The sequence below is a fragment of the Mytilus trossulus genome, chromosome 3 (assembly GCF_036588685.1).
Source record: "Mytilus trossulus isolate FHL-02 chromosome 3, PNRI_Mtr1.1.1.hap1, whole genome shotgun sequence".
In the NCBI taxonomy this organism is placed as follows: domain Eukaryota; kingdom Metazoa; phylum Mollusca; class Bivalvia; order Mytilida; family Mytilidae; genus Mytilus; species Mytilus trossulus.
In genome coordinates, this window is record NC_086375.1 from 37,119,890 (window position 1) to 37,136,837 (window position 16,948).

At 30.6% G+C, this 16,948-nt stretch overlaps 1 protein-coding gene across 1 annotated transcript in view; it reads right to left on the reverse strand.

Annotated features, from left to right (window-relative positions):
• LOC134711379 (dynein axonemal heavy chain 6-like) overlaps positions 1 to 16,948 on the reverse strand; it is a 127,064-nt gene that overhangs the window by 105,231 nt on the left and 4,885 nt on the right. Inside the window, exons 3-14 of the mRNA XM_063571938.1 lie at positions 15,758 to 15,912; positions 14,041 to 14,195; positions 13,242 to 13,556; positions 10,595 to 10,734; positions 9,970 to 10,137; positions 9,589 to 9,704; positions 9,181 to 9,243; positions 8,561 to 8,828; positions 7,731 to 7,899; positions 7,246 to 7,430; positions 2,776 to 2,847; positions 635 to 699 (exon numbers count right to left, since the gene is read on the reverse strand). Of these exons, the coding sequence (XP_063428008.1) occupies positions 635 to 699; positions 2,776 to 2,847; positions 7,246 to 7,430; positions 7,731 to 7,899; positions 8,561 to 8,828; positions 9,181 to 9,243; positions 9,589 to 9,704; positions 9,970 to 10,137; positions 10,595 to 10,734; positions 13,242 to 13,556; positions 14,041 to 14,195; positions 15,758 to 15,912 (1,871 nt within the window). The remainder of the gene's footprint in view (positions 1 to 634; positions 700 to 2,775; positions 2,848 to 7,245; positions 7,431 to 7,730; positions 7,900 to 8,560; positions 8,829 to 9,180; positions 9,244 to 9,588; positions 9,705 to 9,969; positions 10,138 to 10,594; positions 10,735 to 13,241; positions 13,557 to 14,040; positions 14,196 to 15,757; positions 15,913 to 16,948) is intronic.

Consider the following 16,948-nt stretch of genomic DNA (forward strand, 5'->3'; position numbering starts at 1 on the left):
ATAATAAATGCATGCAATAATTTCTGAATTTATAGTACTCAATATTCTAAAGAATTGGTTCGAGATTTATCAGTACATAAAATACAACATGTTTAGTTTGATGCATGTAATATTTGCCACTGATCTTGAATATTTGATGGATAAGCAGAAAACAACAAAATGAATGTAATACACCACCAACTTAGAGGAATGTGGTATAATTATATACTTTGATACGCATTCAATTTTACCACACATCCGTCTTTGGATCAGTAATTTACCCATCAAATTGATTTTACCCAATATGAAGGGAAAAAAATCAATGAATATCAACATTTACTGGTCCTGATATGCATGTAATATTTGCCACTGGATGTTACACACTAATATCTATCATCATCCTCAACTATTAAGAAACAAGCAAATGAACCCTATAAATCTATTGTTATATACATTCTTTCCTATTGAAGGTCAGTGGTTTTCTACAGGCACTCTGGCTTCCTCCGCCAATAAAGAACTGACTGCCACAAAATAGCATAAATGTGGTGCTTAAAAGTGGCGTTAAAACACCAAAATTCAAAAAATCAATCATTATAAAAAGAGTTATAATTCATCCATCCATTTCTTATACTGACTGATCATGCTATTTTAATACCTTGATTCAGGTCTACTGGCCATATAAACACTACTTCTTCCTGACTGTGTTCCCATATCTGAATCCTGATATGAAATTAAAAGAACAAGTGTTAGCTTTTCAAAAAGATGATTTTGAAATGTTTAGAGAATTAATGTGAATAAAAATTTGTAAGGGTTCCATGGAACCCAGTGTCTCGCCTACTTTTGCTGTAACTCCCAGGCTCAACAAAAATGAGGAAAACAATCAATAAAAATATTCCTCTTGATACTATCTTTTGATTGTAAGAAGCTTCTGTCCAAGTTTGGTGAAAATTTCAGGATAGTTTATGAATCGAATAAATGTTTGAAAAACTTTAACTGCAGACTGTATGTAAAATTAACTGGAAGAAAAACTAAGTCCATTTATAAGTAAAATACAGATACACAGGTACCAAATATTGACAAAATTTCCTTTCTAGATACTAGCTTTTGATCATAAACAAGCTTCTGTCCAAGTTTGGTACAAACTTAAAATAGTATAAGAAAGTTATTAATTTTTTTTTTAAATTTAACCACAGAGTGATTGTGTTGTTTCCTGGCAAAAACCCTAAGTCCATTTAAAAGTATAATACGGAAAAAATGGATTATTTTATTTACATAATTTACTTCTGGATACTATCTTATGATCATAAACAAACTTCTGTCTAAGGTTTGGTACAAACCCAGAATAGTTAAAGAAAGTTATTAAAATTTTCAAAAACTTTAACCACAGAGTGAATATTTGTTGACGCCGCTGACGACGACGGAATGTAGGATCGCTTAGTCTCGCTTTTTCGACTAAAGTCGAAGGCTCGACAAAAATTATGGGTTCTGTGGTGAAAAATTAAACATAAGTTTGTATTTAATAAATTACTTACCTCATTAAGATAATAATAACAAATCATTGCTTAAGTCATTAAAGAAAAATAAAACATTTATTTCATGTTGTTCTACACTTTTTAACTTATATGTAATGCCTGAATATTAATGCAAAATTTGCAACTGACTTATTACTTGTTCAAGATGCCAATTGGAAACAGAATTTAGAATTGCGGATGGAATATTTTCTAAAACAGTTGTTTGTTTAGATACTCGCATATATATAACTTTTCTGACTTTGACTCAGGACCCCTGGCATTTATTGTAAGATTGACAAACTAATCAAAATATGAGTCAAACCAAAATTTAATAAAATATTTTAAAAAGTTTACATCATGATGAAAAAATGTACTAAGTTTCAAGTTGAGGTGACCCAAATTTCATGCTAAACTTTCTCAAACTAAAACTTGAACCTTATACAAGACTCATAAATTAAGGAATTCTTAGAAATAAAATTGAGAAAGGAAATGGGGAATGTGTCAAAGCGACAACAACAAAAGTTTACATGTTCAAATCAGTGATAAAGCTCAACAGCATGCATTTTAACTATGGTAAGTTTAACAGAAAACTATAAACTAAGTTCTTGTTTATATACCAATAACCATGCTGTTAGATAAAGCAAATAGAACAATTTTGTTTTTTAAATTTACAAAATTTAGTACATGGCAAAACAAACAAAGGATAAAATAAAGCAACTCAACATTTTCTAGTAATTTGCTAAAAAAAATGAAGTCTAGGAATGATAGTAATTTTTTTTTTAAATAAAAGGAAAAAAATTATACTATTGTAACTAATGCTTGATTTGAAAAGTGCCAAATTTCTTTAATTAATAGATAAAAAATATTTTTTTAAGGGGTTTTCTTTTTATTTCATTTCAATTCTTTTTTTAGTAATTTCAAATGAACATCCAAATTTAAAACAAAAAGAGAGATACATTGTACATATGATACACCTGATTATAATATTGTGACTGAAAAGATATATATATGTGTAAATGTGTACCGGTGTATTGACATATAAATGCATAAAGGTAAATAACGTAACTGTACATTAACAAACTAAAACTGTCAATAACTGTAATAAAATCCTTACATAATATGGCGACAAATATTTAGTACGCTGAAAATCATAAAATTATTACAGACAAAAACGATAAATAGTAGAGTAAATATTATAAAAGCAGATATAACTATATATTATGCTGAAATAAAAACATTATCATACAAGCCAATCAGCAGAGAGAAATAAGCATCACGAACAAACCTTTTTCTTTTTGACCGGAACATCATCATCATCAGATGAACTACCATCCTCAGATGGAACATATGTGGATGCCTGATATAAAACATCACACAAAAATCGGTAAAAAAATATATTGCACTTGGGATTATAATTGTGATTTAATTTGTTTCAGGTGTACTATGTAGATAAATGAAAATATAGTATATATATTCCCCATATCTCAAATAGTTATCAAAGGTACCAGGATTATAATTTACTACGCCAGACGCGCGTTTCTTCTACATAAGACTCATCAGTGACGCTCATATCGAAATATTAAACTAGAGGCTCTAAAGAGCCTGTGTCGCTCACCTTGGTCTATGTGCATATTAAACAAAGGACACAAATGGATTCTTGACAAAATTGTATTTTGGTGATGGTGATGTGTTTGAAGTTCTTACTTTACTGAACGATTTTGCTTCTTACAATTATATCTATCATGAACTTTGCCCATTAGTAACAGAGAACTATATTTGGTAAAAATTTACATAAATTTACCAAATAAATGAAAATTGTTAAAAATTGACTATAAAGGGCAATAACTCCTTAAGGGGTCAATTGACCATTTAGGTCATGTTGACTTATTTGTAGATCTTACTTTGCTGAACATTATTGCTGTTTACAGTTTATCGCTATCTGTAATAGTATTCAAGATAACCAAAAACGGCAAAATTTCTTTAAAAATTACCAATTGGAGGGCAGCAACCCAACAACCAGTTGTCCAATTCATCTGAAAAATTCAGGGCAGATAGATATTGACTTGATTAACAATTTAACTTCTTGTCGGATTTGCTCTAGATGCTTTGGTTTCATAGTTATAAGCAAAAAACTGCATTTTACCCCTATGTTCTATTTTTAGCCGTGGCGGCCATCTTGGTTGAATGGCCAGGTCATCGGACACATTTTTCAAACTAGATACCCCAAAGATGATTGTGGCCTAGTAGTTTCAGTGGAGATTTTGTAAAAGATTACATAGATTTATGAAAAATGGTTAAAGATTGACTATAAAGGGCAATAACTCCTAAAGGGGTCAACTGACCATTTTGGTCATGTTGACTTATTTGTAGATCTTACTTTGCTGAACATTATTGCTGTTTACAATTTATCTCTATCTATAATAATATTCAAGATAATAACCAAAAACAGCAAAATATCCTCAAAATTACCAATTCAGGGGCAGCAACCCAACAACCGATTGACCGATTCATCTGAAAATTTCAGGACAGATAGTTCTTGACCTGATAAACATTTTTATCCCATGTCAGATTTCCTCAAAATGCTTTGGTTTTTGAGTTATAAGCCAAAAACTGCATTTTACCCCTATGTTCTATTTTTAGCGGTGGCGGCCATCTTGGTTGGTTGACCAGGTCACGCCACACATTTTTTAAACTAGAAACCCCAAAGATGATTGTGGCCAAGTTTGGATTAATTTGGCCAAGTAGTTTCAGAGGAGAAGATTTTTGTAAAAGATTACTTTAATTTACGAAAAATGGTTAAAAATTGACTATAAAGGGCAATAACTCCTAAACGGGTCAACTGACCATTTTGGTCATGTTGACTTATTTGTAGATATTACTTTGTTGAACATTATTGCTGTAAACAGTTTATCTCTATCTATAATAATATTCAAGATAATAACCAAAAACAGCAAAATTTCCTCAAAATTACCAATTCAGGGGCAGCAACCCAACAACCGATTGACCGATTCATCTGAAAATTTTAGGGCAGATAGATCTTGACCTGATAAACATTTTTATCCCATGTCAGATTTCCTCAAAATGCTTTGGTTTTTGAGTTATAAGCCAAAAACTGCATTTTACCCCTTTGTTCTATTTTTAGCCGTGGCGGCCATCTTGGTTGGTTGACCAGGTCACGCCACACATTTTTTAAACTAGATACCCCAAAGATGATTGTGGCCAAGTTTGGATTAATTTGGCCAAGTAGTTTCAGAGGAGAAGATTTTTGTAAAAGATTACTTTAATTAACGAAAAATGGTTAAAAATTGACTATAAAGGGCAATAACTCCTAAACGGGTCAACTGACCATTTTGGTCATGTTGACTTATTTGTAGATCTTACTTTGCTGAACATTATTGCTGTTTACAGTTTATCTCTAACTATAATAATATTCAAGATAATAACCAAAAATAGCAAAATTTCTTCAAAATTACCAATTCAGGGGCAGCAACCCAACAACCGATTGACCGATTCATCTGAAAATTTCAGGGCAGATAGATCTTGACCTAATAAACATTTTTACCCCATGTCAGATTTGCTCTAAATGCTTTGGTTTTTGAGTTATAAGCCAAAAACTGCATTTTACCCCTATGTTCTATTTTTAGCCGTGGCGGCCATCTTGGTTGGTTGACCGGGTCACGCCACACATTTTTTAAACTAGATACCCCAATGATGATTGTGGCCAAGTTTGGTTTCATTTGGCCCGGTAGTTTCAGAGGAGAAGATTTTTGTAAAAGTTAACGACGACGACGGACGACGACGGACGACGACGGACGACGACGGACGACGACGGACGACGGACGCCAAGTGATGAGAAAAGCTCACTTGGCCCTTCGGGCCAGGTGAGCTAAAAAGCAAACAAATACAAAACGTCACTATTTATATATTTAACAAACCAGTAAAATTTAACTACCTGAAGTGTTGCTATGTTACATTAGTAGAATCTATGTTAACTTTGAACTTTATAAAATGGCTTATCAAAATGTAGAAAAATTAATTGTAGTTTTGGCATGGAGAAATTAGCAAAAGAATATTTAAGCTGAATGATATTATAAGGATTTTACCAGGAGGAATATGTGCTGAAAAGTCTCATAAAGATGGGACAATGTCAGTGCTAGGATGCTAAAGATATAAGGGATTGCAGACATTTCCTTAAATATAGTACCCCACCCCCCCCTTCCAACCACAAAGATTTATTATCCATTCTTGAATCGCAATGGTGAAATTCAAATGGGGTCATGGGTCCTCTATCAAGTTACTTTTGGATCCAGCTGGCTCATCATAGTCCAATAGGTCAATTATAGTGATCTTACTTTGACCAAAAACTGATTAGTATCAAATGTTCAAAGACTGCAAAAAAAACTTCAGAAAGGCAAGACCAGTAAAACATTTGGCTTTAGCTTCAATATAACGTAATCATGATTTACCATAAACCAGATTTTTGTTCAGTTATACATAGCTGATTCATAATAAAGAAATAAGTAAAGCATATACTGTAAACCAACTAACTTTCACAAGTGATTTTATGAGAATTTTGCAATTAGAAAAACAGTACTAATGTAAATTATCTTCAATGAGTCAATCAAGGACCTTCTCTTACATGATTACTTCATCTAAAAAGGTCTAAACAGGGGAAAAATCCTGCTAAAAATTAGATGCTTACAGTATATGAAAGTACCAGAACTTATTGTTAATACTAATGTGTGTTCAAACTACTTATGTGATAAAATGTTATGAAACTGTTATTTGAAAGGACATTTTGCTGGTTCAATGTTATCTGTCAAACTGAACATGGCACTAGGAATATTTTTGTCTTTTAACATATATGAAAATGGTGGTGCGTATTATACACAACTGCGTACAATACACAGCTGTATACGGTACATACTTTGCTTAAAGAAGTGTATAAACAAATACAATTTGAGTTCATTAATGAGATACTTGAACCTAATTTAATTGAAACTGTTGCTCTACTTCAGTTGGTCAGATAACTAGTATAAGATGAAACCAGTCTTAAAGGAGCAGGGAACCAGAGCTGTTGTACAGGAAGTTATTCTCTAAGAATTAACTCACCTCGTCTGAATCATAATCATATGGATTCAGTTTCTTTACAGATTTTCTATACTGTTTTAAATATTATTTTAAAAGATAAGATTTTATCAATTGAAAAATTATGTATTCAGTTTTATCAAGTTCTTATATCAAAATTATTTGTCAATAAATAACAGAATGTGCTTTATAAAGTGAATGAAATTTTATAAGATGAAATGATGAAAATGTTTGACATGAAAATAAAAATGTTATTTAAATAATCATGATTATGTGAGCTTAATAACGTGAGCTTTCTATAATCAATTAATAAGTCCCTTGAATATGAACAATATCTTTTTGGAATAAAAGTTGTTGATATGACATACAACACAATAGATAACTCATTTTGAACACATCTACACAGATTTGTGAACTACTTAATTTTTGGAACTTTTGCAACTTTTCATTATGATTATTTAAATTCCTTTTAATTTTTTAGCAATGCATATTTTCACTGATAAATCATTGTTCTATCTAGCAATTTTTGAATTTTCAACCTCCACTTTTATTCTTACTAAGTTTTTACTAAAAATACAATGCTTCTTTGTGTATCTAGCCATTTTGATATCCCGAAAAAAACACATCATTAGCATAAATACAAACAAATATCCAAAATAAATTATACCTTTTCTTCATCTTCATCTGTGACATAATATGATGTTGACAGATGTTCCAGTAGTAACCTCATAGCAGTCACTACGAGTCGCCGTAACATTTCTAATATCAGGTAATCAATAGACTTCAGGAAAGCAGCCAACCTGGCTAAAATCTTCCTCCATTCAGCAATCTGAGCATAAAGGGGCTTTGAACCTATAATACATCAATGAATAATTATTCACCCTTTAAGTAGAATTCTTTTCTGATTTAGTTACCTTCTACCACTCACCTGCATCTTTTGTCAATTTATCCATATTTTGCACATCTTTTTCATACTAAAGATTAATTCATATTTTATCTTATTAACAAGCTGATCTTCAGAAATAACATCTACCCTTCAAATTTTATTGAAGCTCATTCTAACCAACACTCCCTCCCATTTCTATAATTTCAAGAAGCCCCCACATGTTTTTTTTAAACAAATTTTTGGAAAGCTTTATAATTTCTTATCACTTTTTTCTTCCTTTTTCTTTTCTTCCAAAGTCTTGATACCAAATTTCTTCTGTAGTTTAGCTTTACTATCTAACTTCTTGACTTCTTCTTTTGGAGGTGCCTGTATATGAACTTTCTTTGTACCCTCTGGTCTTATACCATGTGTGATTCCTTCCATTTCTGCAACCGTCTACAATAACAAACAATCTTATTAGAATTCTATCAACCTATGTTGAATTTAACTCTAATGTGTTGCTTAAAAATAACATTACTATTTGACATGCCAGATATTCATTTTTTTTAAACTATAAACTCAGTAAAAATATGAACCAGTAGATTCAAGTTTAAGAAAATTGGGAACCAAGAAATATTCATGATGGCTTTGTTATGGCTTTCTTCTTTGTGATACTACAGGAATGAAAACAAAAGCAAAAAAATTCTTACATCTTCTAAAATATTTTGCACAAAAAAAATGAATAAGTTTTGTAAAATAGAAAACCACAAATATAACATAGCACCAAAATTACATAGATTACACATACAGTGAATTCAAAATATGTGACAACAGTTTCATTTTATTGGGTCAAGAAAGAACCAATAATCAAATCATGAGTCTTTTTACTGTCTGCAACTGTCATACAAGTGACAGGTTTAGCTAGATATAAAACCAGGTTTAATCCACCATTTTCTACATAAGAAAATGCCTGTACCAATCAGGAATATGACCGTTGTTATCCATTTGATAGATGTGTTTGAGCTTTTGATTTTGACATTTGCTTAGGGACTTTCTGTTTAGAATTTTTCCCATAGTTTGGTATTTTTGTTATTTTACTTTTAAATGGACAACTTACTGCACATGACTCCCAGACAATGTCAATTATCTTATTTCTCAAAGCATTCAACTGTCCCAAAGCTTTCTCAGCCTGTACCACCTGGATGTCCTTGAATTCATCCAAGGTCAATGTGGCAGACCTATCCACAACAATCAGAATAATAGCATTATCTTTCTCTCCTATACCATCTCTACTACCACTGGCAGCCTCTAGTAAACTCCTCACATGTATCAGACATCCCTGGAGTACCTCATTGGCTACAAACAACTGCTTGTACATTGTATTTCTATATAAAAACAAGTAAAATGTGAAAAAAATGTTCATGCTTTCGCTTATTTTCATCTTTTTAAGTGTTACTGATCCTATTTGTAAGTATAAAACAATTTTATAATCCTTTGACCTAAGAAATAAAATATAGAATGATAGATTGATGAATGGACTTAATGACCCAGTGTCAAGCTAACAATTATTTTCTCTCACATTACATTCAATTTATACGCAGCCATGACATCTATAAGCTCTGCAATGAACAAACATTTAGTTTCAATGCAATTTTACAAATCTGTGTAACATTTCAAACATGTTAACTAGAGTTTTTAATAAATCCGTTTCTTTTAAATAACAACATCTTTACTTACTTGCTTCCAGATTTTTTCTGCATACGAACATTTCTCTTCCACTGTTTAAATGTCTTCCATTTCCTGTATGATAATTAAACATAATAAATTTGTATCATTAAAATTATTTCATTCTGAATTAATAATATGTTTCTTGAAGGTCCTCAGCTTCTCTCTTGCTTTTATCAAAAATAAGAGTTTGAATGTTTATCTCTTGATTATTTTTCTAATTCCCTTCTTTTTTTTTTGCTTCTGCAAAACAATTGTTTGAATTTCTTTTCACATTATATACAGGTATCTGAAATGGGAATTCTTTGATTTTATTTGTACAATTCACTTTCTTCTCAAATTTGATCATAAACTATAAAATATAAATAAATATTCTATTTCCATGCTCTAAGTAACATGCACTTATAATAGAGAATTTACCTAAATTGAACAAATACAGGTAGTTCATGTATCATGTAAAATAATCTTCGTTCCCACAACCACCATAACACAGGGGTGTTGGTTGACAATTCCTGACCATTTGGTCCCTGAGTACACTGCAATTTAAGAAACATTGATAGTTAATTCTTCATTATCAGAAAAAAATCTTTCTTCATACTGAATTTTAGCATCTTAAGAAAATCCTGTAACTCTGGAAAAGTGGAAAAGTACAAAGACACCATTTCTTTTCATTGGCTTAAGTTTTACATAACATAAAGAGTTTGGACAAACAAAGAAGTAGACACATATATCTGTAGATCCCCTCTAAAAATAAATCTGTTTGACAAGAGAATAACAAAAATAAAAATAGTTTCTTTTTACCCTGGTTATATAGGATGCACTGATTGTCCAGTAGATTGGTTGACTTCTGGCTTCATTAGCAGAAACAATCTGTAAATCATACGGCATGTAGCGAGATCTCTTATTCTTCCTATTCTTTGGTAAGCAATACAAAAATTCTCCATCATCTTCCTTAACATTTTTCTGTGCCTAAAAAAAAACATAAATAATTTTACTACAACTATGTGATTGATTTCTATTTGGTGGAATCTCTTTTACAATAAAGTATGCATATTCAAAACAATACAGCTTTTCCTAGAAGATCTGTTGCAGTTCTTATATGTGGTATTACTTTTTTTTTAATCTGTTTTTTTTTTATGAGGGACAAATTTGCCAAAAACATTTCCAAATAAACTACCAATTATTCAAACTTTAGTATCATGTTGCCTTACAAACAACATATTGTGATTTCTCACGTAAATAAAAACAAATACTGTAATTTTTCATGTGATTTTTTTCTCCACTACTCAAATCTCTTTTTCATTTAACCATTGGTTTTTTTATGTGAATATTAAACTTATATGTATTTTGTTTTCCATCAGAAAATAAACAGACAGACTCTATGACTTCTTAAATCTGTATCATATAAAACATTGAGTTTTGTTACCTGAGGATTTAGCTTTGGTATATCTGATATAGTTTCCATTGCCTTCCTACAATCAGGACCATGTCTTGGTAATTCTGTAGTCCATCCTAAATTACTTCTTAATTTCTCTACATTGTACATGACATCATCATTCTCTGGTACTACAATATGAGAAATAATGTTTACCATCTTCAATGTTATAAGGAATACGTTGTATATTTGAACAGTGATAAAATTGCTTTTCTTCAGGATGGTTACACTTAGTACATAATAAGAATTTTTTGTAAGAATTCTTTGGCGGGACTAATAAAAAGAAGACATTCTCAGAAATATAATAATATGCAAAATTATAATTTCAAATAAAATTGTGTGTAAAATCATCTAATCCACGTGGACTTCATATGAACTTGGTAAAAATATTTAGGGAAAAAGTCATGAATTCAAAAAAAATATTTGAAATTCATTGTACAAGATACAAATATGAAATTCTTTGAAAATACAATCATGCCACAATATAGATGGACCGAAATTATTTAATTTTCTTTAACAAAATATAGTTTTATTTATCAACAAGTGAAACTGTGAGCTACTGCTCACTGATGATACCCCCGCCGCAAGTGGATAATATTAATAGTGTAAAAATATGCAAGTGTTCGGTAAACAGGAAGTTGTCGAGTAATGAATCGGAAAACGCATCACACAGTATAGCTGACTTATATAAATCCTGAAACCAAATTTCAGAAATCGTTGTATTGTAGTTCCTGAGAAAAATGTGACGAAAATTTTCAACTTGGCTATCATGTGTAAAATCATACAAGTGTTCGGTAAACAGGAAGTTGTCAAGTGATCAATCTGAAAACGTATCACACGATATAGCTGACTTAGATAAACCCTGAAACCAAATTTCAGAAATCCTTGTATTGTAGTTCCTGAGAAAAATGTGACGAAAGTTTCATGGGACAGACGGACTGACTGACGGACGGACTGACGGACAGATGGACGGACAGACAGAGGTAAAACAGTATACCCCCCCTTTTTTAAAGCGGGGGTATAAAAATGACAAAACTCATATTATCAAATTACTACATAGAATACAGTCATGCCCTATAAAAGTTTCACTTTGCAGGCCCTATCTCATCTGCTATGAAACTAAAAATGACCTTTTTTTTCTTGAAAATAATTAACAAAAACATTTAAAGTTAAAAGAAAGTTAATGAGTTATTTCAATTAGTTCTTCTTTAATTAAAATTGATTGATTGATTGCTGCTTGCTTAATCATATTGATTTAGAAAAAAAATACATTGTTACCATGCAAAGAAAAATATTACTATCAATTTTGTTTGAAATACAAAACACGTCTTGAATATTGTTCCTACAAAAAGTCTTTTTGCACTTAAATATAACCTATTTCATGCAAAAAAATTATTATCAATTTTGTTTGAAATACAAAACATGTGTTGAAAACTGTTCTTCGAATAAGTCTTTTTCACTTAAAAATATAACATATTTCTTGTTTATAAATAAACATGCTTTGAATCTAACTTTTCATGCATAAAGTGACATGCAATGGTTCATCAGAGTGTATAAGCTTACCTTCGTCAACTGTAAATGAATAACATATATTGTTAGAATTAATAAAACAAATTTAAATTATTTTTTCAAGCTTTATATATGCAATGGCTGCCTAGTCAGTAGTATTCTATTAGAAGCAACTATACTATATTCAAGGAATCTACTTGATTCATGCAGGGTGAATATGAATAATTTTGCAGGTTTTTTCTTAGTGGTTTTAATAAATTTCACTTTTTGGACAAGGTATTAAATTCCTTCATCAATAATAAGTTGGCCATATACATTAATATTATTGCTTTCTCCAAACTATTTGTGGGAAGGATATCCCCCCCCCCCCCCCCCCCCATTTTATGAGATCAAGCATGCATAATATTAACCTCATCAGGAAAATTTCAATGTTTATGGTAAGTATGTATACCTAAATACCTTAAGATATCTTATCAGTAAAAATGCCAAAGGAAAAAATCAAGGCAAGATATAGAATCCCTTAATCAGAATGAAACTCAAAAGTCCTTAAGTAACTTCTTATGATGGGACTATTTATTCTAAATACATACTAAATATTGTAACTTCTGGAAAAACATATGAACAGTAACATCTATAACTTCTTTTAATATGACTACATACATTTGCCAAATATCTAATCAAAATAAACTGAAGCATTACAGAAAGTGTTGAAAACTTTACAGTTCCCATAGGTTTTTCCAGTAGGGGACTAATAATTAGATGATCATTAGAATATCACAAATTTAGAGGGTTATTCTATTCATATATATATTTATGTACATGTATTAATAATAACTATTTGAATGGGTTTTCCAAAGTTGTTATAGCATCCTTTTATTTTATTCTTACATCGTTGTCTTTTAGTTACCATAATGTCAACTATGGCACTGGTTCTTTCAAGTTCGGTATCATCATCTTTTACAATACATTTCAATTATAAAAAATCAGTGCTATAAGATTAAACTGCCTTTTGCAGAAACAGCATCATTGCCAATTTCAACTTGATTCAAAACATATCAGTTAAAACTGTCAAATCAGCAGATTTATTATTTATAATGTTAAGCTATTGATCTGATGAAATCATTCTTACCACTATCATCATATCTGTTCTTCCTCAAGTAATTCAATACAACATTGGATTCCTTTTTCTTTGCTGAGTCTATTCTGTTAGAACGTGCTGAAGAACTGTTACTGGAGAGTGGCCTCCCTTTCAAGGGTCGAGTATCAATTATAGGGATTTCATCAGGAAAGTCTTTGTTCAGGATTTCATCATCATCCTCATCTTTTGCTACAGAATATGGTGATTTTGTCGGTGACCTATCTACACTGACAGGTAGATCTGTTGATGATGGTTTTGATACTTCATCCATACCTGATTCTAACTGCTGAGAAGAGTGTGGACTAACTGTAAAGAATTGAAGAAAACAATAACAATGTTTTTCTCCTTTTTCTTTGTCCGATTTGTACAAGAAAGTAAGTTAAACTCATTTTTCCACTCAGAATAATCAATTGAGGAATATAACTTAAATTATTTTTCTGCTGTGTGAACAATTACAAAATTTTAACAAATGATATAAAATGTCTCATGGAAACCTTTTATGATAGTACCCTCCAATATGACCTTGTATCTCATAAATTGTCAGCTCTTTATTTTGATTAAGATTTATCAGAAAAGTATAACATGTTTTACAAATTTAAAACTATGACTACAATCATGTACATGCCAAACCAATCCATTTTGATCAAGTATGAATAATGCGCAGCCAAAAAAGAATTTCTAAAAAAAAAACAAGGTGCCACAAGTCAAGACCAAACAGTCATCTCTAACTTCAGATGCTCTTTAAGAAGAGTTTAAAAGTAAAATAAAAACATAACGAAGTTGTACTAACTTGACTTAGCACCATTAGTACTGGGTTCCGTTCCAGGTCCCATTATCTCTGCTAACTCTGCTAACACTTCTATTTCCTCTAACTCTTTGTCATCATCACCATCATACATTGTCATGGGAGTTGCTGGCGCTGGTTTAGGCTGTGGCTTGTGAAGCCTGAAAATATAAAAAAAAAATATAAACAAATATTAAAGATGACTCTTGGCATCATTTTCTCAAAAAAATTGTTCAGTCACACATATTGTTAAAAAGTCCCCAATTTCTAAGATAACATTGTATAAGTATACAATTTAAGTCAAATTTATGCAAAACTCAGTGGTTGTTAGTTCATGTCTGTCATATTCACTTTTTGTAAAATTTTATAACAGTTGGCTGTTAGTTTTCTCAAATGAATACATTGTAATTTTACATTTTCACATTAGGTTCACCTGGTCTTTTATACCTGGACTATACAGCATAGGTTTTTCTCATATTTGAAGGCTGCATGGTTGCCTGTATATAGTTGCTAACATCCACTTCACTTGAATTTGGTGGATAATTGTCTAATTAAAATCATACCACATTTTCTTAATTTTTTTTATCAAAATATTTTTTTGTCATTGGACACAGCTTAACTTATGAAGAAATATTTTTCATAACTTATAGAAATATAAAACCAAATTACTCTATATGAGTGCGATTGTGAGGAAATTGATATTTAACTGAAGTTACTGTTCTATGTAATTAGTACTTAAATATATGTACATGTACTTACATTAGCAATTTTACCTGACCATATCGGGAAATAGGTATTTAGACGGATCTTAACATGTACGTGTGATCTGTTTAAACCGGTTTTTGATAAAAATAAACGAAGAAATGTCAATATGTTTAGGACTTAATTAAATCCGTATTTTGGTAAGATTGTGCAAACATACGAATTTTATTGTGTCTTACACTTTGAGAAGCGAATAATCTGTAACTACTTTATTCAAATATTCTGTAAAAACGTTAAGTTTGAGCTATGAAAGTCAAGTGGCTAGAGAATTTTTCCTGAGGAAGTTTTAAAAAAGTGCAAAAAAATATTTTTACAGTGGTTTAGCTTTCATTAGTCTTCACTGTCTATAGATTAACAACTTTTGGTTATATTTATAATTCAGAATCATCATTGAAGGTGGAGCGCGATTGCGCAGTTAATTAATTACATGGATGTGCCATTTGTATGATGAGTGACCTTCCGTGGTATTATGTGCCAATTCGAAAAAGTTATAAGAGAATTGTCTCCCCTTAACAGGTTCATTTTTTTATAATTATAATTAGGTTTCTGATATAATTTTGAATAATTACAAAATGAATCAATGCAATATATTTCAGTTTTTGTTATTGATGTATCAAAACAATTGATGAACGAATATAATTTCATAAATTTGAAACGTTTCAAATTTTTACATACCAATATAAAGAACTTTTTATCATTTTTAAAATAGACTATGAATAAAAATTGCATGAAATTACTTCCCTTGATGATAGATTGATTGGGAAATGAGCCAGAGTTATCTATTTGTGATCACAGAGAGGGACTAGCAAGCAAATTTTGATTGCAGCTAATTCATTGATAAAACAATGTTCCACTATAAACGAATATTATTTTATACAAATATAAGGACTAAGTTAGCTAAATCTACAAATTTTATTTGAAATTATGAATTTTTATTGCAATAGATTAATATGCTACTTACATGCCTACAGTTAGTACTGTTTTATCATCCCCTTGCTGGGTTTTTGCTTTAATCTGATGTTGTCTTTTCTCATAATCTCTTTTAAACATAGTGGTTCTAAAGCTTGATGGCATTTGGTCAGTTTTACCAGAGGGTGGACGTGGTATACCAGGACTCTAAAAAAACATATAATCAAAACATAGAACTAAGTGAAAAGAAGTCTATTCAATAAATATTATGTTCTTTGTAAACTTATTTCATTTTTTTTATTGAATACAATTTGAAGTGATACCAAAAGATTCTTAACACCCTGGCATTCGGTAAAAAATTAATAAAACCAGATGCTCCGCAGGGCGTAGCTTTATACGACCGCAGAGGTTGAACCCTGAAAGATTGGGGCAAGTATGGACACAACATTCAAGCTGGATTCAGCTCTAAATTTGGATTGTGATTAAATAGTTGACACAGCATAGGTTTCTGATACAGAATGAATGTGTTCTAATGAACTTAATTTTTTTGTTTTCTCTTAGAGCAATTCATTATGCTGTTGAATATTAATCCTCTCAAAAAAGTTTGAAGAAATTTTCTTTTTATTTATGAAATTTCAAATGAGAAAAATTGAACCCAATTTTTTAATCACATCCCCCTTTCCCTTATTCCAAAACTAATCTCAATTAAAATATTCTATTGGAGTTTGCAACAATAAATACTCATTTAAATACATCATAAAATATTAAGATGTAAAAAAACTGCGTGTTATCACTGAATGGTAAAGATTATTTAAATTTATCAGTTGGTAGTAAAAAGTGAATATACATTGTATATTGTATATAACAAAGATTTAAGTTGATTCTGGACAAAGAAAGATAACTCCAATTAAAAAAAAATCTTGCTATTGCACAATAATGTGTAATAAGATATTTCTTGCTTAATATTCTGGACAAAGAAAGATAACTCTAATTAAAAAAAAATTTGCTATTTCACAATATTGTGAAATTAGATATTTCTTGCCATTGCACAATACTTTGCAATTGAAAAGACTTGCTATTGCACAATACTTAATATAATAATTTTAGATCCTGATTTGGACCAACTTGAAAACTGGGCCCATAATCAAAAATCTAAGTACATGTTTAGATTCAGCATATCAAAGAGGCCCAAGAATTTAATTTTTGTTAAAATCAAACTTAGTTTAATTTTGGACCCTTTGGA